At 46.7% G+C, this 27,509-nt stretch overlaps 1 protein-coding gene across 2 annotated transcripts; it reads left to right on the top strand.

Annotated features, from left to right (window-relative positions):
* Nucleotides 1-1,874: 1,874 nt before the first annotated feature.
* Nucleotides 1,875-27,116, top strand: LOC311526270 (protein FAM162B-like). 2 transcript variants are annotated; one of them, XM_084639137.1, is made up of 4 exons: nucleotides 1,875-1,981; nucleotides 22,407-22,512; nucleotides 25,189-25,297; nucleotides 26,355-27,116. In XM_084639137.1, the coding sequence occupies exons 1-4, from the start codon at nucleotides 1,960-1,962 to the stop codon at nucleotides 26,460-26,462; spliced, it is 345 nt and encodes a 114-aa protein (XP_084495263.1). In that variant the 5' UTR covers nucleotides 1,875-1,959; the 3' UTR covers nucleotides 26,463-27,116. The 2 variants fall into 2 exon arrangements, with proteins under 2 accessions (XP_084495263.1, XP_084495262.1); XM_084639136.1 differs by lacking the exon at nucleotides 1,875-1,981 and adding an exon at nucleotides 17,879-18,217.
* Nucleotides 27,117-27,509: the final 393 nt, after the last annotated feature.

Raw genomic sequence — 27,509 nt, 5'->3', positions numbered from 1 at the left:
TTAGTAGAATAAACCATCATTTCCATCTGGGGCTAAACCACCATCTGCTCATTCAGTTTCCCTTTTTTTATTCAACCAAGACCTTTCTAATGTTAAATTCCACTTTGAGAATTCAGACATTTTGGGCTCTGTTTTTCAGCCCTTCCATTGAGAACAATGGGATTTCGCCAGTGGGTCAGTGCAAAGAAGACTGCCATGCCAGAGCCGGTGTGCAAAATGCCACGGAAGCCAGTGAAACTGCCTCCATTTGCACGAGCAGAGAATTTCATGCAGACTATGCATTTGGCAGTGCTACCTCCTGCTAATGCTACTGAAACCTTTGCTGGGCTGTGGAATCCACTAAGTTTTTCCTCTACTCTATTCTTAGGACGGAAGAATCCCATGCACCGCTACAGACTAGGGACCGAATGGCTAGACAGCAGTTCTGCAGAAAAGGACCTAGGGGTTACAGTGAACGAGAAGCTGGATATGAGTCAACAGTGTGCCCTTGTTGCCAAGAAGGCTAAGAGCACTTAGGGCTGTGTAAGTCGGAGCATTGCCAGCAGATCGAGGGACGTGATCGTTCCCCTCTATTCGACATTGGTGAGGCCTCATCTGGAGTACTGTGTCCAGTTTTGGGCCCCACACTACAAGAAGGATGTGGAAAAATTGGAAAGAGTCCAGCAGAGAGCAACAAAAATGATCAGGGGGCTGGAACACATGACTTATGAGGAGAGGCTGAGGGAACTGGGATTGTTTAGTCTGCGGAAGAGAAGAATGAGGGGGGATTTGATAGCTGCTTTCAACTACCTGAAAGGGGGTTCCAAAGAGGATGGATCTAGATGGTTCTCAGTGGTAGCAGATGACAGAACGAGGAGCAATGGTCTCAAGTTGTCGAGGGAGAGGTTTAGGTTGGATATTAGGAAAAACTTTTTCACTAGGAGGGTGGTGAAACACTGGAATGCGTTACCTAGGGAGGTGGGGGAATCTCCTTCCTTAGAGGTTTTAAAGGCCTGGCTTGACAAAACCCTGGCTGGGATGATTTAGTTGGGGATTGGTCCTGCTTTGAGCAGGGGGTTGGACTAGATGACCTTCTGGGGTCCCTTCCAACCCTGACATTCTATGATTCTAGGGTTTCTCATTTCATTCTAATCCAGTGGGGAAATACGGTGTGAACTTTCTGAGGGATTCCTGGGAATCTGTCACCGGAGAATATCCTGCATGAGCAAATGCTTTGGAGAAGGAAAAAGATAAGGGTGAGTGGATCAGTAGAGTAAAGCCTTAAGCACTCTTTGTATTTTTTCAGTGCACACCAGTGCAGCTGAAAGGGGCCTGACATTCTGCAACTTCTGCAAACATTCTGGGGGCTAATTAAGTGATGTTGGGGATTGTACACTGCTGTCTTCAGTGAAAATGAGAATGGGAACAGTATAGGGGTAAGCCCTGGAGCCAGAAGCTCTAGAGGGACGGGAGCAGAGAGGTCCTGTCCATCTGTTGCTGAACAGGGGTAAGGATGGCCACAGAGCTGGTTCATCTGCATAAGCTGTTTACCCAGAACTCCAGAGGAACAGAAGCTCTCGAGGGAAAGGTGTGCTCTGCCTCCATCTGTTGGTGAAAAGGGAGAAGTACAGCTACAGAGAGAGCTTCATTTGCATAAGCCTCCCACCCAGAATTCCTCCATTGATGCTTTGGGAGTCACCATAACTGTGCACAAAACTCAGAATTGGTTAGAAAAAAGAGCTCCTAGCTTGTGGCAAAGATTTTGTACAAGGGTTCTATATGGTACTGGTTTCCATTTAACAAGGGCCCTGCATCACGGGGAAGACTCTTTGATGGGAGACAACACCAGAGTCCTTTCTAGCCAGCATCCAAATAAAGCTTCAACCATATAGCTGCAAAAGGTGGTGAAGCCTCAGGCCAGGACCAAGCTGCACTATCTACGAAACTGGAGATAGGCCTGCCTGAGTGATCTCAGGGCCTATGCTATCATTGACACCTAACCGTGAGTGGAGTTAAGGGGAAGGGGCTGGGAACGGGGAAGGGGAAATGACACTGTAAAGGGCATTTTGTTTCTTGGATGGTTAAACTGGTGGATGGGGAACAGAGTTAACCAATAACTGTACAAGTTACCATGGAGGAGTGATTTACTTGTCATTCTCTTGGACTGTTGCTGTGTTTTCCCAAGCTGATATTGAGTAACCGTTCCTCCAGTGAAGTTAGCCGTGTTTTGTACAATGATTGAGAGTGGGGAAGTATTGTCTCTACAGGGTGCGTAGGGAAGGTATTTAGTCATCCTAGAAATGCTGAGTGGGGCTCAGGCTAGAGGTGTTTGTGGTTTGAAGAGGGTCCCCCTCAATATTTGAAACTGCTCCTTATTGCTACTGCCGACACCTGGCAGAAGGGCTATATAGAAAATATGACAGGGAGTGTATCTATTATATTTTGGATATTTATACAGATGTAATCTTACCAGATGCTCTGGACTCCCAAAAAAAGTATGAAATCATCCCCCTCCTTGTGGTTTTGTCACTACACAACTTTAAAACAGGAAGGTGAAGTGCCCTGATAGCAACTCACCCCCATGTCTACTACCTGTTGGTGAATGGGGATTCTGTAAGGGTAACTACTGTATCTGTAAGATACTTCTATAATTTCACTGTATTTCTCTAGTAACAGAAGATAATATTGGTTCAGCTTTTTTCACTGCTGTTTCACTTTGTACGGGAAGCTACACCACCCACAAAATCTGCTCCCTGCTTGGTATGCTACAGTATTGAAATAGATAGTCCCTCTTTGTTTCTTTGGGCTAAGACTCATTAGTTTGAGTTTATCAGCTCTTCCCAGAGAAATGGTGAATAATGAGCCTTGGTTCAGGTAATGAAACGATCTCCCTCTTACATCTGATTACATTGTTCTTTATTATTTTTCTCAGCTCCTAATTTAGCTTCCCTTGGAAACTTGTTTTATGAACAGTGATGACAATGCAGATGCAAAGAAAAGTTAAAGCCCTCCTCAGCAATACTTCAGGAGGCTGGCAAAGCATGGGAACTGCCCAGGGGGGTTGTAATGTGTGCTCTCTTAGCAGACATAGCTGGGGAAATCCCCTCACCTACTCCAAGGCACACTGCATTGCTTTGGGGTGGATGAACAGAGGCAGATGGGTCCGGTCCAGCAAGTTGAGTCTTTTACTTTCCGGCAGACAGACCAAGCTTTTCCTTAGATAAACCAGCCTTTGCGGTGGCTTCATATGTGTGTTTACGCGACTTGGGCAGCCCAGGGACACGTTTTGCTAGACTGGACTCATTGTTATTGTCAGAGGAGTAAATGTTGGTTTACGTAGGTACTCGGGAGGTAATGCCCTGGGCTAACCACTGCCCTGTGCCTGATCACCTTTAACCAGGTGTGGCCAAGACTTGATGCTTCAGTCAAACACAACCTCCCTGCCTCACACATTATTATGATCATTATTTATTTATATCACTGCAGCATCTAGGGGCCCCAGTCACGGACCAGGACCCCCCTGTGTTACGTGCTGTATAAACACAGTACAAAGGCTCTTCCCCTAAAAGCTTACCATCCAAGCAGACAAGAGACAGCTGATAGGTACAGACAGATGGGAAATTACAAACAAACGCGACATAATGGGCAGTGCAGCAAACCCAGCCTATACACCGTAATACACCCTGTCACCTATGTGTAAGCGGGGGAATAGTCCCGCTCTTGTGGGGAACTTTCCTAGCTTCTGCACTACCCCGCTGAAGTGGCCTAGCAAAAGGATCTGAGTCCTCGCTCCCACTTCCTTTACCCAGTGTCCTCCCTGCCCTTGAGGACTCCCCTTCCACTCTCCTGTCTGGCAGAGTCCTCGTAACCCCGACAAGGCTGGGCCCAGGATTCCTGGGGGTCTCGACCCCCAACCCTGCTGCAGTCACCTAGGACAGGGGCTAGGGTGTCCCCACTCTGGGGTACTCTCTCTGCACTGGGCACTTCTCTGACCCACTGATCATTACATACAAGTTAAAGCAAATGCAAGTTATTTAATCAACAATTAATTTTAAAAAGAATAAGGGAAAATGGGAAAGGTGAAAGGAAACACATCACCCCGCTCTGTGGCAGGGAACATCACAAACAGCATCTCTGGAACGTCAGGGCAGTTCACAGCCTGCTCCTTGTAAGTCCCAGGCCCCTGCTCCGGCCCTGGCCGTGCTGCAGGGATGCTGGGGGTTGGACACTTGCTCTGGTGGTGGCCACACGCTCTCAGGCTCTAAGTGGCAGGACCCTTCTGCCCAGTGTCGCCCCCGCCCTGTCAGGGTTACGATCCAAGCCTGGCCTGCAGAGCCTCTTGGCTGAGGCGTCTCCCTGTGCTGGGCCCGCTGCCCAGGGTCCCCCGCGGTCTCCCCCGCTGCTCACGACACCCGGCTCCGGACTGCTCCAGCCCCAGCCCCACCACTCGGTCTCTGCACGGCTGCTGCTCTGCCCCGAGCTCCCTGGGCTGCTGCTCTGGCCCCTCTGGCTCTGGTTGCTGCAGCTCGGCTCCCAGGACAGGTCTGCTCTGCCGGCTGCTTCTGTGACTCTGCTCCCAGCACTGACCTGCTTCGTGGGCTGCTTCTCTGGCCCCTCTGGCTCTGGCCCAGCTCTGCTCCCCAGCTCAGCTCGGGCCCCTGCTTCCTCCTTAGCTCGGCCCCCCTCTGTCTGACCCAGGCCATTCCAGCTCGCAGGGAGGATGGGACCTCCCTGGCCTCCTGACTCCCTGGTTAGCCTGCCCGCCCTGTCATTCAGGCTCACCTGGAGCATTGGCTTCTCCCCATTGTTCCTGGGGACTGTCAGTCTCAGGGTCCTGATTCCCCATCACCCTTCCCCCTTTTAGTACTGGGAGCTAGCAACTAAAACACCCCCCCTGAATGTTAGTAAGGGGGCAACAGTCCCCTTACACATGCAATGATATACACAGTAGAAAACCATCCCCCCTCTGTTCCTCTCCGCACTCTTGTTTGATGCAGTGAGTGTAGCTTGGCAGCTGTATTTGTCTGATAGTCCTTTTGATCACATAAAGGCTTAATTGGGAAAGTAAACATGTTGTTCTCCAAATGCATCTTACCCACCTAACTGATTGCAACTGCTTGGAAGACATCTTTATGGTCTGTTTGATAGGGCTGCCCAAATATTTATCAAATTTGAAAATGTGTGGGACTCTGTTGGAGTTTTTGGGACAACTTCATCCCTGGTGTAATAATTAATTTCACCAAGGAATTAATTTAGACCCTTATGTTGTACTGATTACATATATATTTGGGCATTCATTAAAAATGAGATGTTGAAACAATTGTACAGGGTCTGTTATAACAATCCCTCTAGGATATGCAATTTATTGAGCTGATTGATAATACGTAATTGTGCACGGGCTTAAAACCCTTAGACATTTTTATATTAGTAGAAGCTTAGCGCATATGAGTAGAAAACTGTATTTCTCCACAAAATAGTTCAAACTTTTTAAATTAGGTTCCCCCCCTCCCCATCATACTATGAATCTATGAATAAAGGTGTCCCTATAAAATCAGGACATCTGATCACCCTAAATGCAAAGACTAGAACAGCCTGGTTGTCTGCTAGGATTTTTTGGAGGAGGACTTAGAAAAATGGCATTGTTTTCACAAACAGGTGTGTTTTGAAATTTTTCAGCCCATTAGTCAATAGTTTTCATAGATTCATAGATATTAAGGTCAGAAGGGTGTGAAGGAGTGAAGTTTTGAAACAGCCTTCCAAGGGAAGCAGTGGGGGCAAAAGACCTATGTGGCTTTAAGATTAAACTCGATAAGTTTATGGAGGACATGGTATGATGGGATAATATGATTCTGGCAATTAATTGATCTTTAACTATTCATGGTAAATAGGCCCAATGGCCTGTGATGGGATGTTAGATGGGGTGGGATCTGAGTTACTACAGAGAATTCTTTCCTGGGTGTCTGGCTGGTGAGTCTTGCCCACAAGCTCAGGGTTCAGCTGATCGCCATATTTGGGGTCAGGAAGGAATTTTCCTCCAGGGCAGATTGGAAGAGGCCCTGGAGGTTTTTTCGCCTTCCTCTGTAGCATGGGGCACGGGTCACTTGCTGGAGGATTCTCTGCTCCTTGAAGTCTTTATACCACGATCTGAGGACTTCAATAGCTCAGACATAGGTGAGAGGTTTAACGCAGGAGTGGGTGGGTGGGATTCTGTGGCCTGCGTTGTGCAGGGGGTCGAACTAGATGATCATAATGGTCCCTTCTGACCTTAATATCTATGAATCTATGAAAACTATTGACTAATGGGCTGAAAAATTTCAAAACACACCTGTTTGTGAAAACAATGCCATTTTTCTAAGTCCTCCTCCAAAAAATCCTAGCAGACAACCAGGCTATTCTGGTCTTTGCATTTAGGGTGACCAGATGTCCTGATTTTATAAGGACAGTCCTGATATTCGGGGCTTTTTCTTATATAGTCACCTATTACCCCTCACCCTCTGTCCTGATTTTTCACACTTGCTGTCTGATCACCCTAATTGCATTCCTCAAACTGTGCTGGGGAAACAGGCGTACAATAGGTTTAAATTACACTGTTCTATGACCTGAGAGTTGAAAAACATCTAAATTATTCAACTCAGAATCTATTTGATGGCTGTAGTGGTAGAAATGCCTTTGTTTTACCTACCAATTCTTGCACACTTATGCTACATAAGCTATATAGACCACTTTGCATTAGCTGAGAAATCAGTTACTGCTTGCAAAGCTAGTCAATGTGTAAATTTCATTAGCTGTAAGCACTGCAGCGGTAAGCGCAACACCCCAGATTCTTTGCTGGGAGTCCATACTTCCCAGGAGCCTTACTGCTTCCATATGGCTGCTCGTTGGCGTCTACGTAATGAGACAAGCTTTAGGCAATCGCAGTGCATTTCAGTCCAGATGGCATGCACTGCCAAATGCATGCTGGTTGCTTGCCACAGTTGCATGCTCTGGAGAGAGCATCATGTTTCATTCTTACTGCATAGTACTCATGAACTCTGGGAAAAGGTCATATCCTGGTGGCTGGCAGAGAAAGGAGAAGTGATGACTAACAGAGCTCTGTGTAATTTGAAAGCTTGTCCCTCTCACCAACAGAAGTTGGTCCCATAAAAAATATTCCCCCATCCCCCATCTTGTTTTGTGGTTGTGATTTTTGTTCCCAGCGATACCAGTGATTAAAACCCCAAACATTCTGTATCCAGGGCGTGTGAAATGGTGAGCTAGGGAACAGTCCTCCCCCTCCCACGTCAAGATTTCAGGTTTGTTCACAGATGTTCGTAACCCTGGACCAAGTTCAACGGGAGTTTTGCTCAACTGACTCTGTGGCCCCATTAGAAAAAGTCATATCTGGATTTCTGTGACCCTCTATACTCCAGTATATCACAGCTGACTGATGCCTACCTATTCCTAATACTTACTGAGTAAATTGGAGCCATGATATAAATCCTTGGTTTAACTCTGAGCAGGGGTCCTGGGGGTGCAGAAGCGCCCCCTGCTTGAGGTGGTTTCCATCATACCCAGGGTTTACAGATTTGTTTAATGGCTCTCAGCACCCCCACTGTACACATTGCTCCAATGCTGTGGACTCTGAGTAGAACTCTTGTGTATTTTATATTGAAAATTATAGCTAAAGTAAAGTTCAATGCCCAGGGAGTCTTTCCTTTGACCTCAATGGGTGTTGGATCCAGTCCTATGTACAGAACTGATGGGACATAATACACCAGTTATGATCCGCAGTCCTGAAATCCTTATTCCTATGATCGAGCTGTTCTCCACAAGTAGCCCCATTAAAGTCAGGGGAATGACTCATGTGAGTAAAAGTTACAGGACGAGCCCCTGGAGTTATTAAAACATTGTGTTGTTAATCATGAATGGCAAAACATGACTAGTAATTTTGGTGTAACTCCAGGCAGAAATAAAGGTGTCCAATGATAATGAACAGGCAATCTTGTTAGGTAAAGATAATTTGCAGATTGCAGTGTCAGGCACCTCTGCTCAGGCAAGATGTAATCTGTTGTAATTGAACAAAATGCTTAAATACAATAAAGCGGATGCCAGGCCAAATCGTGGTCCTGGTAAAGTCAATGGCAACACTCCCATTGAATTCAGTGAGGCCTGGCCTAGGCCTATGAATCACATTCAGCTGGTATATTTGTTTTATAAGAATAGCAGGAGAAAATAAACTGTTTAGATTGATTTTATTGATAAGAAGCTTTCATTGTCATTGTGGGCAGTTGGAGACCACATTAGACTGAGCAGACATCTCCAGTGAGTGCCTAACCACTCAGCTATTGGCTATTCCAGTGTGGGTGTCTCCCCCTGACCAGGAATTACATCCTAGCCCCAAGAGAGCTTCCTACCTGAAGTTTTGTCAAGACTGGTATGTTCCTGCACAAAGTTTCAGTTTTTGACAAATCAGCATTTTCCAACATTAAGCTGTTGTGTCAGTAAATTCCTGACCAGCCCTGCTCAGCACTTCTTCAGCAGCAAGTAGATTCTGCTACTTCTAAACAAGACTAGACAAGTTTGTCTTCAGTTAAATGTTCTCCATACTGAGGTTGATGGGTCCCGCTAGATGCTCACCTGGTGTAAATTTTTCAAATTGCAATTAACTATAGAGCTGGGAGAAATTTGTTAATTTTTAAAAGTTGACAAAACTTTAAAGTTTGAAATGCCAAAAGCGGGATGCCTTCCCTTCCCCCCACAAAAGAACTTTCCTCGTGTAGTTTTGAGCAGCTGTATTATGCTTAGCGGCTGCCTCTGAAAATAGCGGAATTGCACTTGACTATCCTTAAGAAAATATACATCTAATGGCTTCATGTTGGTGGCAGTTTTCCAAGCTTCTGCATAAACCATCCAAGTTTAGTTTTGCTCCAAGGTGCTGCAGTTGCAACGTGATGACAGTCAATGATCTCTGACCTTGCCCTGTAGATGGTGGCAAATAGCCAGTGAGCTTTTGATTTCTCATGGATTTGCAGTTGTAGATCCTTAGGCTAAATACCTTCCAAGTCACCAGGAGAACACAAGACCCCATGAAATATGAAGCTGCATCCTCTCTGAAGCCAAGATGGCAGGGAGCGGGCACCTAGACTGAGATGGAGTGAGGTTTTGAGTGAACACCCAGGGTGTGACAGAGTGGGATACGTCTGATCAAATTATTAACACAATCTTGTGATGGGGCTTATGGATTGTTTTTCTTACTCCCACAGTATATAAAGCAGTTTGGGTTCAGGATTCTGTTACTGGGGACTTGGTTTTACTTGTGCGACTCTCAGAATTTTCTAATATTTAATTACATTTAAATTTAAACCAAGAGAAACACAGAAAAGAGGGAGGAGGGGAAGGGAAAGAAAACAGAGCTCTGTTTGATGCTTGCAGGCCAGTGGCAGAACAGTGGCTGAGCCTGGAGCCCAGCTGTATGCTCCTGCTTCTGACGCTGCACCCACCTCTGTGTGCCATCTGAGCACTGGGGGCTATGCTGTTTGAGCTCTGCCCCTGACTTCAGTGAGGTGAGACTGGGCCCAAAGTGGTGTGCAAGCCTAGGTGTCGGCCATGCAATGCTTTCCAGGAGCATCTGTAGGTTTGTTGTGTTGTTGTGTGATAGTAAACACCCCACCCTCTGTAGCTTTATGATTAATTTGGGGTGCAAAATGCATTTGTCACTAATAACAAATTCATTCTTTGGTGGTGAGTTAGAGCCGAATTATAAAGATGATTGGTGAGACTCACAGAGACTTCGAATTTTATTAGTAGCACGATCAATATAAGTGAAATCACAGAACTAGAAAAACCAGATAAGGTGACAGCATCACATGTACTCCCAAACCTGTGGGCCTGGGGGTTCCCCTTAAGGTGAGATTAAGTGTTAAGGTTGTCACCATCCTGCTATCTCAAGGTCCCACAGATGGTCGGGTTTGATTCCCTTTTTATGCACCAATTCCTTACACCTACCTATTGCTGGGACCCTATGTGGTTAAGTTTTGGCATCTTGTCCATATTTGTCATTCCTGCTACCCATGTGGGTGGGTCTAACAATTGTCATAAGCAGCGGTGCAGTTCAAAGGTTCTCTATGCAATAAGTCTGGCTAAATAAAGCCTTTACAGCCTAGACAGTTTATCACAAGGTCTATATTGCTAAATCCTCTCACCCAAGGTTACTCACCAATGCCAGCTTTTAGTAGGCTTCTTGGGGCCTTGTGCTAACTGTTGCTACCACTAGGCCTCCAGCTAAATACTAGACGTCAGACAGCAAAGCCCACTTTAAAATGTTCTGTAAGGCTCTTTGCATTCGAAAGTATGATACCTGTAGGTTCATTCATAGACACTGACTCCGTGGGTGCTCCGGGGCTGGGGCATCCATGGGGGAAAATTGCTCCCCGCCCTGCCCCCCCCAGCTCACCTCCATCTCCTCCCCTGAGCACGCTGCTGCGTCCTGCTTCTCCCCCTAGCTCCCAGCACTTGCGCCGCAAAACAGCTGTTTCATACGGCAAGCCTGGGAGGGTGGGGGAGGAGGGGGAGCGCGGCGCGCTCAGGGGAGGAGGTGGGGCCAGGGCGGGGATTTGGGGAAGGGGTCCAATAGGAGCAGGGAGGGGCGGAGCTGGGGCAGGGACTTTAGGGAAAGGGTTGGAATGGGGGCAGGACAGGAGCGGGGCAGGGGTGGAGTTTGGGCGGGGCCAGGGGCAGGGGGGCGCGAGCACCCACCGGGCACAGAGAAAAGATGGCACCTGTGGGTTCATTTGCACTATTTAACAAGCGCCTTAACTGCAGCTAAAGACCTAAATAATTATTGACCTGATCACCACTCCTGGGTCCATGTTGTTCAGACCGATAGGTCAAATGTTCAGCAGGGAGGAAGCGCCTGGCACTGTGAGTAGAGTGCCCCTTTCCCAGAAGTTCTTAATTACTGAGCTGGGAAGCGAAGGCCCTGCTATGTCAGTGGTGGTCTGACCCGCATCACTGTCGTGAGTGAGCACCTGGCAAACATTAATGACAGTGTCCTCACACTACTCTGCCTGTTTTAAAGATGGGGAACTGAGGCTCCCAGAAACAGCTGGCCTAAGGTCCCACAGGGAGGCAGGGCCAGAGCTGGGACTTGAACCTACGCTTCTCATGTCCTACACCGCTGCCTTAGCCAGAAGATTGTCATTTCTGTGGAATGCTGCGGCTAGGGTGACCAGATGTCCCAATTTTAGAGGGGCAGTCCCGATTTTTGGGTCTTTTTCTTATATAGGCTCCTGTTATCCCCCACCCCCTGTACTAATTTTTCACGCTTGCTGTCTGGTCACCCTAGCTACGGCAGCCCTCAGGGGCAAGCTGTAGGTCAGTTTCCAGTCGGCTTTAATATTTATTTAAAAGAATACTCTTTGGTCTAAAAGAAACTGTGTATTGGGGGGAGGGGGGAAGAGATATGTATTTGTAAAAAGTTCTATTGTTAAACCAATACTAACTCAGGGAAAAAGACGTGTTGTTCAGGTTATTCCCTTGGAAAAGTGCTTCTTCCCCAGTGGCCTTTCACACAGGTGCTTGGTACAAGAGGTGTGGTTCACTGTGCAAGCTGTAAAAAGCGTCTGACTGAAAACAAGGCACTTGCCAGAACAATCTACAGCCTTCTGTAATGACTCAGCCACATAACACTGCAACTCCAGGTAATTACCTGCTCTGTTCATTCCCTCCGGGGCACCTGGCACGGGCCGCTGTCGGAAGACAGGATACTGGGCTAGATGGACCCTTGGTCTGACTCACTATGGCTGTTCTTATGTAATGCACTGGGTTAGTGGATGTCCAAGGTATTTCTCCAAGCTCTGCCACGTACAGGGCCAATTCCTGCAGAATTTACGGAATCCCCACCTAGCAAACTCCCATTGTGCTCATTGGGATCTTTGAGCAAGGAGAACGGGATTAGCCCCATAGCCTTAGTGGGAGGAGAGTGATGTGATGGTGGGGGAGACAGTGTGAGGAGAGGTTTCAGAGTAGCAGCCGTGTTAGTCTGTATTCGCAAAAAGAAAAGGAGTACTTGTGGCACCTTAGAGACTAACCAATTTATTTGAGCATGAGCTTTGCATCCGATGAAGTGAGCTGTAGCTCACGAAAGCTTTTGCTCAAATAAATTGATTAGTCTCTAAGGTGCCACAAGTATTCCTTTTCTTAGTGTGAGGAGAGGGGACCAACAAGGTGTTGCAGGGTGTGGGGAAGTTGTGTGCAGAGAAGTGTGCTGAGAGGAATGAAAAGGGCATGCTGGGAAAGGAGAGAGACGCCCATGGGGAATGAATGACATGGAGGTGGGACGAGGGTGAGGAAGTGGGAGAAAAGGGGTCTCTGTTTTGGCTGTCCTCCGTTGACAACCCTTTGGGACTATTGCAAGTTCCACGGGAGCAGAACATTGCAGCAAAAGTTCCGGGCCAGATTCTCTCTTCAGTGGCATTCCCCCAGAGCGGCACCAGCATAACGAAGAATGGACCCTGCTCCTCAGTGTGCCGGGTGACTGCGGTCAAATTGGTAGTTGCTCACTTCTTGGTATGAAGGGAAACTGGAGCTGTGCTTTCTAGTCAGCTGACTGAAGAGACAATCTATCCCAGTGAGCATGGTGACATGGGGTGGAGGGGAAAGCCCAGGCCTGGCAAGGTATCACTGCCCTGGGACTCAGCTTTTGGCTGGGCTTGGGCAAGAGGGTCAGGGCAGCTGACATAGAATCATAGAAATATAGGCCTGGAGGGGACCTTGAGAAGTTATCAAGTCCAGAACCAAGTTAACCTGTGAAAATTGCTATGAGAAGTCTCTGCCAAAGTAAAAATGCCTACTCTAGCTGTTAAATGAGGTTTCTCCATGCCTTCCCTATCTGCACAGAGTTGGCTGTTGGCTTCCAGCTTCTCGTTGCCAATTTGACCCTTAAGGAAGGTAGCTGTGCTGAGGAGTGAGTTCATGCCAAGTAAATGCTCAGCAGCATTTGCAGTAGAGAAGGACATTAAAGTGCCTCACCAGATTTTGCAGCAAATAAATACTGATAATCAGTGGCCAAAATCTTGCTGTAAAATGGTCCATTGCAAGTTTCTGGTTTCTGCAGAAGCCAAAGGGGGAATTAGCCGCAAGGTAGAAGGCTGCATCCAGCTTTAGACACCATTTTGAACCCAGGTTGTGTGTGTGAGGGGAAGACAACTATGCAAGGTGAATGTCACACTAGCCTGGCCCCTTCCTCACACACAGCCCCCAGCCCAGTGGGATACAGAAGAAGGAGCTACAGAGGGCTGGGAATGTGGGTGGGGAGGGGAAGGGCAGAAGTCAGTCTCGCTCTCAGTCTTACTGACAGGTTTCAGAGTAGCAGCCGTGTTAGTCTGTATTTGCAAAAAGAAAAGGAGTACTTGTGGCACCTTAGAGACTAACAAATTTATTTGAGCATAAGCTTTCGTGCATTCGGATGCATTCAGTGGAAAATACAGTGGGGAGATTTATATACACAGAGAACATGAAACAATGGGTGTTACCATACACACTGTAAGGAGAGTGATCACTTACGATGAGCTATTACAAGCAGGAGAAGGGGGGGGGGCGGGAATAAACATGGGGAAATAGTTTTACTTTGTGTAATGACCCATCCACTCCCAGTCTCTATTCAAGCCTAAGTTAATTGTAGACAGTTTGCAAATTAATTCCAATCAGCAGTCTCTCGTTGGAGTCTGTTTTTGAAGTTTTTTTGTTGAAGAATTGCCACTTTCAGGTCTGTAATCGAGTGACCAGAGAGATTGAAGTGTTCTCCGACTGGTTTTTGAATGTTACAATTCTTGACGTCTGATTTGTGTCCATTTATTCTTTTACGTAGAGACTGTCCAGTTTGACAGTCTTAGTTATTACTTAAGCAAACTCTCACTGAAGTCGATGGGAGTACTGCCTGACTGTTGCTTAAAAACTGAATACAGGCCTCATTGTTTGGCCTTTAAAACACAGGGCTTAAGGAGTACGTAGAGCTTTGTATGTTCCCACCTAGACTGAAGTAAAATTCACCCCTGCACAATCGGTGCAAGAGACACCACTAAATTTCAGGGACAAGTAAATGCCTTTGTGGTTTCCAGGGAATATGTCTGTTTTTTGCGCATCCTGAAGTGCTGTTTCTGACCCCACAGACACGATTCTTATCACCGTGAGTGGCTGTTCCTTAACAATTGACAACCCTTTGGCGGAGAAACACAGGGGGCCTGCAAAAGCTGCTGGTTTCTCTGTGTTTGAGAGAGACGACATGAAGAAAAAAAAAGATAATTTCTCCTTTTTAAATTCAGACCACAACACGGGGTAAAAGCAGACATTTGAGCAATGAGCTGTTCTGGGAACTCCATTTAAAGTGAAACTTGCCCCGGGACCCAGATTATTCATTGAGGTGGGGCTCTGCTTTTGTGCAGGGCCTGGGATGTGTTAAACACAAGAAGCACTGATCTGAGTGCCAACAAGCATTTTAAGCCTGGATTCAGCAAGGTGCATACTTCAAGTGACACACATTCTTAGGTCCCTTGCTGAACCGGGGCCCCGAATGGCACCTAGAAGGCTGAGGACCCCAGGTTTCCCCCACAGGAGGGGCTGAGGGGAGAAGGAATTAGAATGCAAGATGCTCTAAGCGTGGCAAATGGAGACCTGTTCCTGCTCCCCACATCCCAAGCCCCCGACTCTGCAGAGTGAGTTCTGAAGGGCAATCCCACGCTGGGACCTCAGTTTTCTGTACAGGAGTTAGTGTCCATAAGTGCTGGGAAGGCCCAGAGACTCTCCTGGACATTTCTGCTGTGCAGCCACAAGGTAAGGGAAGGGGGATGATGGCACAGCAGCATGGCTCCTAAAGGAAATGAGGAACTCGGAGCAGCAAGCAGAGTTATGCGCACCAAAGCCTGCATGTAAAACTTGTCTCTCTTAAACCAACCCCCTCCCCCACTTCTCCTCTGCCCATCTTCCCTCAGTTGTCTCGCTCCATTGATATTCCCAGCCGGCCCGTCAGGTTTCTGCTGTGCCTATTCGATCATAATCACGTTCACTGAGTAACGTTGGCTTGCAGGTCTAACTTGCAGCAGAGTTTGCAGCTGGAAGCTCAAACTCCCATTTAGTTGCTGTATGGCTTTGTAATCTGGAAATGGATTTAATTTGCTTTACTGAATTACAAGCAAATTAAGCTAAATACATTGTGTTTTGTCTGGGTGCATTGTCTGTTTTTCATCAAGGAGAAAAGCAGTAAATTGTCATCAGCACAAGTTTTTTCCTTCAATGTCAATAAATTCATGTTTTCTAAAACATAAAACATCTCTATAAACAGAGGAGTATTTTCCCTTGGGGCCAAGGGCTGAATAGCTTGAGTAATTCATTTTGTTCCCTCTGTCTCCCATCTTTCATCACCCAACTCCTTAAAGAACATCCTAACCAACAACACAATCTGTGTTCTATCACACCTCCCCCCACCCCCACGCTTTGATTGTCTTAGGCAATATTCAATTTGATAGCGTTAAATGGTTCTTAAAACTTTCCCTCTGGCAAAAGCCTCTTCCCTTCAAATTAGAATTTTTTTTCTTGGCTATAAATCAACATTAGAGCCTCATACGTATAAACAGAGTAAATAACACAGCACTCTAAATAGGAAATTTATTTTGCATTTTCATTTCATGAACCATTAGAGAGAATATTGTGCAAAAACCAGAAGGGGAAACATCAAGCTGATAAAATGACAGTGTTCATGCTTCATTCTGTGTGTATAACATTTTAATAGGGATGATATTATTAAACACATTCAGGACCACCCAGGCTTTGTTTAGGTTACAGCTATGGTCCAGTGATCACTTCCATTCAAGGACCAATATTACAAAATGCTATACTGTAGCCAGACTAATTTTAACTGTCACATACTCTTCTTACTTTGGTGACTACAAAATATTGCAAGTTTGGTTCTGCTCTGAAATGTTACTGTGCAAAACGGGCACTTTCTCCTTCGATTGCCTCCTTCTCTGTGGTTAACCTCTTAGCTGTTTGGGAACACAAATAAGTTTTTGATGATGTCCTCCTCTTTGCTCTGCAGCTCCAGCACAGCTAAGAGAGAGTGCATAATATGAATAGGATCATTTTCCAAGTTCTCATTTACAGGGAGGTTAGTCAGTGACATCAGAGCCAGGACTGGGTGGAAATTTTCTGATGGAATGTTGTTCTGCTGAAAATGCTGATTTGTCAAAACAGAAAAGTTCTGCGGGAATGTCCCATTTTGACAAAATTCCAGCAGCAAGCAGGCAGGTTTCCAGTCGGAACTTGCTTGCAAGGCAGGTTTTGAAATCTGCCTGGTTTCCTGTTCACTTGCCCACTTGATTCTTTGACAGCCTGGCAGCCCTGGCTCCTAGGAAGCTCCAGGAGCCTTGGAAATGTTGCTCAAAGATCACAACAGTGACTTTTTCAAAACAAAATTTTGTAAACTGTTTGTAACAAAACCCAGAACCAAGTGAAAATTGCTTACTTTTAGTTGTTGTGGCAGATACCAACTTGGTTTCAGGAGCCCTGAGACTCATGACCCTGGGCCAAGTTTCAGACACAACTTTCTGAAGTTGTGGCTTCTGATGGAAAGCATCTTAAATTGAGTGGCTCTGAGTGGCTTCTACTTGAAACCAGGCATAACACAAAGGTGTCAGATGAATTTTGCTTTGTATTTGGGGATTTATCACAAGATGCACAGCAACTAATTCAGGAGGCAAGAACTCCTAAGAACTGAAACTGCCAGCTGCCTAGTCCTCTTCTCTTCTCTTCTCTTCTCTTCTCTTCTCTTCTCTTCTCTTCTCTTCTCTTCTCTTCTCTTCAGACTGCTCTCATAACCAAAAGGTTGGCATGCAATCAATCCGCTTGCAAATTTGAGGTTTTTAATCATTTCTTTTTGATGTACATGAGATAAATTAGTTAATGGATGGCCAATAACAACAAAGAGCTGAGTACTGTGACATCCACTGAAATCCAGGGCCAGTAATATATCTTGATTAAGGCTAAGATATTGTCACAGAGGTTATGGAAGTTGGTGCAGGCAGTGGGGGGACCCCACAGCTCCAAGCTGCTGCCGTGGGGAGCCCTGCAGCTTCCAGTCCCCGCAGGAGGGGGCAGACCCCACAGCTCCAAACTGCTGCCCGTGGCAGGGAGGGGCCCTGCGTTTTCAGCCACCCTGGGTGGGGGGCAAACCCTGGAGCCCCAGCAGCGGTGGGCACTGGATCTTCCTCCTACTCCATTTTGTCATAGTTATTTTTAATAAAAGTCAGGGACAGGTCACGGGCTTCTGTGCATTTTTGGTTATTTCCGATGACCTGGCCGTGACTTTTACTAAAAATAATCATGACAAAATCTTAGCTTTAATCATGATAAGTTCTCTCTCCACCAGCCTATACTTACTGTTATTCAGTAACAAAGGAAGTGTCTCCTTCTTAAAGACTCATGTTTAAATCAATTGGTTTTCAAGATAAAATGTGTGTGATTGTTAAGGTCTCTCGTAGGCTTAACCTGAAATGACAATTAACAGCTACATAACTTCCCTTTGGGAAAAGCATCTTTTACAGCACTCCTTCTATTAACACAAACTGAGATTTCAGTTCTTGATCGATACAGTCATTACAGAATTTGTTGTTGCTGGTCATGGGGGTATAAGAGAAATGCAAAATCTTTACAATCATTGGCAGCTCCTTGGAGCTACAGAGCGGGAGACGTACAGTTCTCAGTGACTTAACCAGAAATTGGGTTAGGCCCATTGTACATAGGCAGGAGCAGTTAGGGTTATTGCCCTTGTGATTTTAAAGGTGTGTCTTTGAGCAAACACGAGCAGTAGATCTATTGCTCAAGTCATTGTGACTCAGCGAAGCTGGTAAGTGGTGTAAATATATGATACCGTCAGCGGACATACAGCAATTTAACCTTCGAACACCTGGCAAGTTTATTTTGATTTGCTGTGTGCTGGCCAGAACATCAGGTCTATAGGAGTAAATGGCTACTACTGAGTTGTCTATTCACTGAAGCACGAGAGATAGAAGTGGACATTTCAGCACTGGACACACAATGTTGGGGCGGCTATTGAAAAGTAAGCCTCTTGTCACAGGTATTTTGAGAGCAACCAATTTCTGGAGGTGTCCATGTACCAAGGATGCTCAGATATTGTTACAGACAAGAAGAACGCTTTGTAACAAAGTGGAGGCCACAAAGAAGGTTATTTCTCAAACAGCTATTCCAGGTGGGTAGAAATGTTTTGTTCTGTGTTTCACATAATTTACAGTAAAATGGCTAGTGACTGACCCGTTTCTCTATCCTCTAGCTAAGCTGAGGAGATTCTGTATGTTCTTTGTGGGTACCACAAAGTCTCTGAGACAGAGTCTCTGGCAGCCCCACCTTTTACAGTGTACATGGACAATTTCTTAATTTCCATTTAAAAATAGTCCTGCTTCCATCAAAGCAAATGTTCCCAGTTCATGGAAGTAAACTAGTTAAATTAAAAAACAAACCAGCCAGGAAATAGATGTATCTATTCATGCCCTAGTAATGAAGTCCTAGAAGAGAAGCTATTCATATTATTGTAGGCAGTCGGTCGAGGCTGGTGGAGCTGCTATTAGACTCAGGCCTTGCAAAGTAAATTGTCACCTTAAGTTTACAAATATACCCTGATAGCAGCTCTCAGGTACCCAGGGTTCGTCCTGTAGCATCCAGGTAGGTCTCAACCCAGCCTCTGGCAGCGGGGTCTCTCCCCCAGCTCTTCCAGCAGTGGGAGCGTTAGAAAGTGGGAGAACTATGGCCTCGGTGCAGGAAGGGTTCGGGTCAGGCAGCGCCGAGGTTCTGTGTCCCTGAGGGCTCCTGCAGGCACCAAGTGAAGGTAATGTTTTCAGGCACAGAACGATGGCTAGGCAGGAAGCGGACTGAATTGCACTCCCTGGGCTAGAGAGACCCAGAGTGGGGATTTATCTTGAGAGAGGGCAGTTCGTGCTGGCACAGCCTTCCCATGGGGAGAGGTGGCTTGGAGGGTGGGGTAGCTGCTTGGCGCTCCATATGAGCCCTGCTGAGCAGCTTCTCCAGCAGCCATGATACCCGGGACCTTGCAGCAGCTGCTCAGCCACCTCCAACCCTACCAGTGTCACCCCTGGCTGCCGAGGTCTCCTTTCCTAACCTGCACTGCCAGCTTTCAGCAACCTGGCCTGGGGGAGGGGGCGGGAGAGTGGTCTGGCTGCCTGTCTGAACGGGGGCTGGCCCTGACAAAATTCCCCTGGAGCTTCAGCAGCCAAGAGTCGGGGTGCAGGGTGGAGGCTAGTAGCCATTGGGGATCTCCAGCTGACTCCCTGGGGATGGCCGATTGCCTGGGCTTCCAGCCCTCCCTGCCTTGCAATGGGCTGTCATCCTGCCCCAGCCTGCTGGTTTACAAGCCTGCTCTGCTGTCACTGACTCACCATGCTAAGAAAGCCAGCAGTGTGTCCCGCACCTCTGAACCACATCTCTCCCCAGGGCTGGGACAGTAAAAGCCCCCCCCCCCCCCGCCCTTCACTGTGTGAGAAAGGGGGGCAGGGTTTATACTCTGAATTTTTCAGCCTCTCTCAAAACTGGGGTGAAAGAAAGGCCTTGGTCAGAACAATGTGGTGTTATTTATCCAGGTAAACTCAGCAGGGAATGATGGTCTTTGTCTTCTGTCTCCTAAGTCTGTATGTAGCTTCAGAGTGCGTTTCATCCAGGGAGAGCAGCAGTAATTGTGACCATTAGCAACGTGGGGAGCTCAAGGGGAGCTGGGCACATCAGCTGCACCCCGTCCTCCCCTACCCCCACACAGAGCATTATGTGCTTCTAATGCCACTCTTTATTTTCAAACTCAAGCAGCATAGTCTCGGCTCAGGGGCGTTGATTTTCTCCTGCCTTGTGTCTCAAGTTGTCATCTACAGCTCCACGCGGCCAGAGCAGATTCCTCGGCTCACTTCTAACTGTGCGGGAGAGAAGGCCGTGGAAAACCAGGTGCTCTGGCATCCGGCTGGCCATTTCTTGTTATTCTTTCACAGTGGGCTTACTTCAACTGGCCTCATTTCAGACCCAATGTTGGGAATGCATTTCCAGGCTGGGGCACAGAACTTACTTTGTAGTGACACATGTTGAGAGAGAATACCAATGGGCTCCCCCGGATAATCTCGTGTGGTGCAATGCATCCTAATGGTTGTGCCTGTCATTGGCTCTCATGAAAGCATGTTGTCAGCCTCCCAATAGACTGTATCTTAACACAACCTCCCTCCTCATTCTCTTTGTGGAATGGCGACATTGTCAAGGAATTAACACAGCAGACAGTTTGCTAAACCTCACTATTTTGAGCATTTAAAAACAAGACGAAACAGGAGACAGGGTTCCTGGTCAACAAGACTCTCTTCAGCAAAACATCCCACTCCGCTCTCAGAGTCAGAGCATCTGCCTGGGGGAGAGGAATGGGAAAGGAAGATAGATAAGACCTTTGAGGAAGGCAGGCATGGGTCCAGGACATTCTCAAGTTCTGGCCCAGAGCAGAAAGATTCAGCGGGAACCAGAGCACGTGGGGAAAGGGGGCAGAGATATCAGAAAGCCCTTGTGCTCAGTGTAAAGAGATACTGGGGAGAGTATGGGAGGCTCTGCAGTGACTGGGTGTGCCCCGTGGTGGTCCCAGTCTCGGGGAGGGGTAGAAGGAGCATGGAGGTGCTGGACTGGAGAATCCTGGGAAGGGTTGGGGAGGAGGCCAATGTTGGCAGTGGCCCTGGGGCAAACAGAAAACAGGGAGGGTTGAGTTTGAGGCAGCTGGTTCAGGGGCATGGCAGTGGAAAAGCACAGACTCTTCCATGGCAGCAGGGCGGTGTTCTGAAGTGGTGCGATTATACCCCTGGCACAGAGGAAGAATGGGCAGACGGGCACCTTTTGTGGACTTTTTGTTTGATGTTTGTTAACCTTGGAAAGGGAGAATTTTTGCTGGTTTGGCCCAAGCGCAAAACTGATCTAGTCACACCAGCAAAGAGGGGAAACTACTGCAGTGGCCACGCCTGGCGATGGAGGAGTGCGACTCTGTCAGCGCGGGGCGGGCCTGAAGTTTGTTCGGTTCCGGCTCGGTACCAGAGCAGCCTCTCCTGCAGCTGCACATTGTGTACTAGATGCGGCAGCTAACACAAATACAATCAAATACAAAGAGATGATGAGGAGGAACTGAGCTGTGTTTCTGACTTCCGAACACTGAACTGGAAGGGGGTGGGGGGGAGCATCTCCTTGTAAATCTCTTGCTTGACCTGTGTGCGGTAATGCTGAAAAGTGGCTATAGTTTCAGACCAGCAATTTATTTTGGGGCTTTCTTTCTACAAACATAAATAATGTACAGTCTGTTTTTGCTGCAAAGCTTTTCCTGGGAGCCGTGTGTGTTGTTGATTTCAGTGAAGGGAATTACTGGGGTGGGCGAGACACTTGCCATTTACATCTGGGATCAGAGTATAGATCAAGCCATTCACCGCGGTGGGGAGAATGTCACTCTGACCTTGTGGTACGTTTTCTGTGACGCTGCCCTCAAAGAGAGAAAGAACCTTCGTTCCCTCGCCATTCATCCGAGGGCTCCAAGCAAAATCAGCCCACAGCGGCCAGGCTGCAGTTAACAACAAGGCACTCGGAGCCAGTCCTTGGCTGTGTCCACACTAGACTCTTATCCTCCACCCCCCACCCCTCCTGCAGCACCATTTTTAATAGAACATCTCAAAATTATTTCTTTGAAACATTTTTTTTTTATGGAAAAGGCTCATAAATGGAATGGAAATTCCCTCCCACCAAAGAAAAAGTTAATTTTCTTCCAACATTTTTTAAATTAAAGATTTTTCATTTCATTTATGGGCTTGATGCTGGACTGATCTAACGTCCCTTCTGGCCTTAAAAATCTGTGGGTGAAATCCTGGCCTATTGCAATCAATAGGAATCTTGCCATTGACTTCAGTGAGGACAGGGTTTCATCCTATGTATCTACGTTTTGCCCCCGAATTGGAAAAATCCATACAATTCATGACATGAAATCTTCTAACTTCTTGTAGTGTTGTCGTGAACATTGCACCATTGCAGCTTGCTTGGCAGAGTGCCCATCCAGAAAGTAGACCGGCCACTGGTATTTTAACCATCGCTGGCAATGGTTAGACTACACAATGACTAAAAAACCCCTTTCATCGTTGCGGCTGAATTGCAATGGGGGACAACTACAAAAGAAAATGTCTAGACAGGGCCCTTGAGTTGAGTCGCTAAATCTCATTGATCTTAATTGAGGGTGGGTTTGCCCTTAATGACAGGTGTCCTCGAGCATGTGAAGCCCTTCTCTAAACTTTCAGCCCAAGGCTCTTTTTCTTTAAATGCAGCTTTTTACTTCCACTCTTAACTTAGCTGATGACTTTCTTTGGTACTATCTTTTACAGGCCGTGACACATTCAGAAATGACAGGAGACCTACAGCATTTGATAAAAAGATATTATTATGGGCGGGACGGTTTAAAAAAGAGGAGGATATTCCAGTTCTAGTATCGTAAGTAGACCTGTTTTCTTATGTTGTCAAAATCTCCACTACTGGGTATGTGTGGAACGGCCAGTTCAAACCTTCCCTTGCGTGGCCAGTCGCCAGCGCTGCGCTTACACAATGAGCGTTCTTTTTTCTAATAGTACAACAGGACGACGTGACCGTGCATGAAATGTGTGGGCGCACTGCTGTCTCAGTACAAAAACGATACAAGCCCATCTTGAAGCAGTCGCTTTTTTTGCCAACTCTGTAAGGTGAACTGAGTTAAATTGCTCTGGAGATTAGGAATTTCAGAAGAGGACAGAAATCATTTTTGACACAAATTGCTGGGTAGCTCACAAATCACTGAGCTGCCTAATGTCCATTTCAGGGTACGTGCTTTAACCACTGTTCTGAATCGGGAACATCCATAGCTTTAGCAAACAACGTCTGAAGTGAGTTTCCATCAGGCCAGTTTATATTTTCATTTCCCTAATTAGATCTTTTTTGGAAAAAGAACATCAGTTCAGTGTGTAGAGACATTAATGCCACCTGGTTTTTAACATTGGTGTGTTTATGTGGTGGTGGTGGGCTTCTTTACCGGGTCCTCAACACATGCTTTCCCCATACAGATGTAATTAAAGTCACTCTTTTGCTACAGTTTCATGAGTGATTGGCTTAAGCTGTCATGCTAAAATGTCTATTGCAAGAAATAACAGTCAAAGAAGTGCCCTCAGTCATCTGCAGAGCCCAGTAGAAACATCTCAGCAATGACTATGAACAGTTAACAAGTCTCTGGGAAGACTGCATCTACCATCTACAGCCTCAAGGACCATTTCAAGCAGTCCCCTGGTGTTAGTAGGAAGGTGTTTGGGAAAACTGCCAAGGTGCAGGGCTGTGATGTCTGAGCTACAAGGACACCTCACTTAGTTGAGGACCCTAAGTAACAGAACTGCTGGGATCAAGCTTATTCCTTGAATAGTCCCAATAATTTTAACATGGGCATGGGTTTGCATAAAAATGCCAATGCCTGCAGCAAGAAAACCCAGCATTTACAGACTGCTTGTTTGCCACCTGCCCACAAGCACACATCTTTCTTTGTACCCATAAGTGCAGCACCGGTGGTGTGTTTTCCCCCTCATGATGTGTGGAAGGATTTGCAATACAGTTAGTTGTTGCCTAAGATCATGTTTGACCTGCTGTGAGATTTTGAAGCTCCGGGAAGTGACTAGTTCACTCCTCATGATAGTGACCGTTGTGGACACTTAACACAATTGAACACCAGGAAAAGAAACATCAAACAAAGATGTCTTCAAAGTGGGTGTTCTAACATAAAATATTCCCCTGGGCTCTCTGCTGAAGGAGGGGAACAGAGTCAGTGGGGAAACATGGGGGTTTCAACAAGTGGATTGATTCTAATGTGTATTTGATTTGGGGGTAGGGTTAGTGCAGAATCTGCCTCTTCCTGTGTCTCAGATCTGTTCCGTTTTCATATTTGTTTTCCATTCAAGGCCCTAATCCTGCAAGCAAGCACAAATGGGCTTAACCGCGCTGTGGTAGGGAGTCTCATTGAGACCCATGGGACCGTTAAAGGTCTCCAGGTGTTTACAGGATGGCCCCTGAGGTGCTGGCGATCAGTCACCACTGATGCCCAGTATAAAACATGGATTATAAGGACACGGTCCAGATCAAGTCAAGGGCAGAGCATAGCTCACTGTCCCAGGAGCAGGGTAGGAATCAGACAGTGCCTCTGAGAATCACAATTTGCTTCCTGACTTTTCCTCTGCCCACCTGCCTGTGCAAGAAGTGGCTTCTCTCCCCACACTGGCTCCCACGATGCAGGTGACCTGCACTGGGGAACGATGCTCACTTAGCCCTGCTGAGAATCTAGCCCTGGAGTCTGCTATTAACAACGTTTGTTACTTGATGGTCACAGTTGCAGATGCGCTGGGCTTCATAAAATCCTCCCAGCTGGTGTGCTACTGTCCCGTGCTTTAAGCCTTCAGCTGCTGCCCACTCGCTTCCATCCTCCTCGCAGCTGCTGGACGGCTTGCTTTGCTTTGGCTGACTTTTCTACGTTGAAAAGCGCCTCGTGCATGAGCTTTTCTTGGAATGTGATAGGATGATAATGACAGACCCAAGGGGGAGTCGCCGTGAGAAGCAGCTGCAATGTGAAAGCTTCCATTAATCCTAGCCAAGACTTGCGTTCCTGGCCCAGGCCAGAGCGCCATGTCGCCCCACCAAAGGTAGCATTAGCCGGCAGGACCATCATTCGTACGTATCAATGGAGGTCAGACCCCCATCTAGTTTAAATCAGCACAGTCAGCTGAGGACGTGGCCCCCTGGATTTCAGTCATGAAAAGGATTAAATTGCACTCCGAGCTCTGCCACTTGTCTGCTCTTCACTCCTGAATGGGTCAGGAAAAGGCAGAGGAGCAGCATTCATTCCCTGGTGGGCCCCCTTCAGATGTTTGCTTTATGCAGCGTTTGGCTAAACCCCTCAGGCAGCAGCTAGTTGACTGTTAACTTCTCGTTTAACAATCCATTAATATAAAGAAACCAGAAGACCTCTGACCAAAATAAACTGCCACTGGCAAGAATTGTGCAATTCTTTAAACAACTTTCCCCTCTTGCCCGCCCCCCAACCCTCTTGTTTTATTTCATGCTGTTGTCATTTGACCAGATATCTGCTCTGCCCTTCTGCAGATCTGAAGTCATCAAAGCTGCTACGAACAGAGCGAGGATCAAAATTTGCTACATCACAATGGCGCTGACTCTGCTAGGCTGCTTGGTCATGATCATCTCAGGCAAGCAAGTAAGTATGTTTGTACTGACTGGTCAGCAACCGCACTGTTTGACCGGTGCAGATACGACTTTTTTCTTAATAAATACAAAGGTTTTTTGAGCAAATACACATTAACCAATATATTAGGGATGATGAGTTACTTACCACATGTTTCTGGCTGTAGTATGGTATTGGTGATGTGACTTATTGGACCATTATTCTTTCTGATTGACTTTGCAATAACCCATTGCAATGCAACTTTAAAAACCAGTTATTTCTCTGTGGCTCAGTATAGGTCCTCTCCAAAGAGAATGGACAATTCCTACTGACTTCAGTGGGCTTTGGCTCAGGCCTAAGTGAGACACTGTATCCATTTCTTTCAGGCCACTCAGCCCATTCTTTCCCCAGTGCTGTGGGCTCACACTCCCCACTGAGCAGACCACGCAAGCTCGGCTTGCCCTGGAGGAATTGTCATTTGCGGCGGCATCGCTCAGCAGCTGCTTGATGTTCATGCTGCCCTGCTGGTTGTGAGGTAGACCATCCAGCGCCGTGGTCTAATTACACACGCATCAGCTGTGTGCAGTGACCATTCCTTGCTGGGCTGCTGTGACCCTTCTGATGAGTGACAGCACAGAAAAAACACAGCCTCCAGAAACGTCAGCTCAGCGTAGGTGGGAACAGGTGGCCTCCTGGCAGGGATGGGAAACCTTGATGTGGAAACTGGTGGCCTGAAGCCTATGAGTGAAATAAATTAAACAAACAGGGATGGGTGGATGGGCTTTGGAAGCAAACAAAAACAACTCCAGAGGGTCTCTGCTTCTGGGTCTTTCAGTGATGAAAGCCCCCCCCCCCCGCCCCGGTTTGTCCTAGATGTTTGCATGCCTTTGGAGCAAAGGCAATATGCTTTCTCTGCTAATCAGAGGCTCCAAATGCTGACAATTAGGTGAAGCAAGGAAATCTATCTTCAATAACTTCTTTCATTGTAAAAAATCAAAAGAACACGGAAAGCAAGAGAAGCAAACAAGTGGGATATTTATTGTTGGGGAAATTTTATTGTGCAAATGAGATTCACCGTTTATGTTCAAAGGCTGCGAGAAGAGAGGACACGCTGCTGAGGATGAATGCTGAAAAGAAGGCCATGTGGCGGGCTGAAGCAGAGACAGAACTGGAGGCAGCTGCAATGAAAACTCAGTGATCAAGGCGGGATTGATTTTAGCAGCCAGCGACAAGTGATTTATATATGTGGCACACGCACCTCCGTTCCGCTAACTCTTTGGAGCTTCTTGTCACGGCAAAGATTTCCGACAGAAAACTGGTTACTCATGAAATTTGAAACCCTAGTGGAAATGCCAGCAGACTTGGTTAGAAGCCTTCTGCTGATCTCTGAGCTTTTGTATAGGCCTCAGTTGGCGAGTCAGAATCAGTATATCGGCTTTTTTCCAAACCGACATTGGCCAGCTTGGAATCAGCTGAAAAAAAGGACAAGGGTGGTTCAGAGGGTTGGGTGCTAGCCTGGGACTCTTGAGATCCAGCTTCAGTTCCTTGCTTTACCACTGCCTCCTTGCGTGACTTTGATCAGTCACTTACTCTTTATGCCTTAGTTCCCAATCTATAAAATAGAGGTAATAGCATTTGACTACCTCACAGGGATGTTGTGAGGGCAAACACAATAAAGATTGTGAGGTGCTCAAATACTGTGGCTAGCGCGAGGCCAGAAGCAGTTTTCTCACCCTGTGAGAATTGTTGAGGTTTCAAAAAAATTTTCCCATCCAAGATCAGGATGAAAAGTTGAAATCTCAAAAGTTTTTGCAAACAAAAACAAACAAAACCCACAATATTTGGGGGGCAATCTAGGTATTTTTTATTTCAATTTTGCCTTTCCCCCCCCTTTTTTATAAACCTTTTTTTAGTCTAAATTTACTAAAATTTTGAAATGAAAAGTCACTGTGACTCAAAACCCCCAATACTTTCCGGATAGAAGATGCTGAAATGGGACATTCTGACAATTTCAACTCTTCCTTCCAAAAAGTTTTTGAGTTGGGAGATTTGTCAAAATCAACTGTGTTTTAGCACAAAAATGGTTCAGTGAAAAATTCCTCACCAGGTCTAACTGCACTAGTGGGAGCCATATACATTTCTTAGATAGAAAACTTCCTGGCATTTCTGCTGAAGGATACCACCATTCTAAATACAGAGCCAGGCACTCAGTCTTTGGAGGGACAAAAGCAGTATCACTAAATCA

The sequence above is a fragment of the Lepidochelys olivacea genome (genome assembly GCF_965140295.1).
Source record: "Lepidochelys olivacea isolate rLepOli2 genome assembly, chromosome: 9".
NCBI lineage: Eukaryota > Metazoa > Chordata > Testudines > Cheloniidae > Lepidochelys > Lepidochelys olivacea.
This window is presented reverse-complemented; position numbering and strand designations above follow the sequence as displayed.

Bases quoted from the DNA above. Each gene is read 5' to 3' on its own strand.
- LOC311526270 (XM_084639136.1), top strand. From the start codon at position 18,046: ATGTTGGGGCGGCTATTGAAAAGTAAGCCTCTTGTCACAGGTATTTTG. The intron at 18,218-22,406 runs GTGGGTAGAAAT...TATCTTTTACAG, and splicing joins TTCTCAAACAGCTATTCCAG to GCCGTGACACATTCAGAAAT. The intron at 22,513-25,188 runs GTAAGTAGACCT...GCCCTTCTGCAG, and splicing joins GATATTCCAGTTCTAGTATC to ATCTGAAGTCATCAAAGCTG.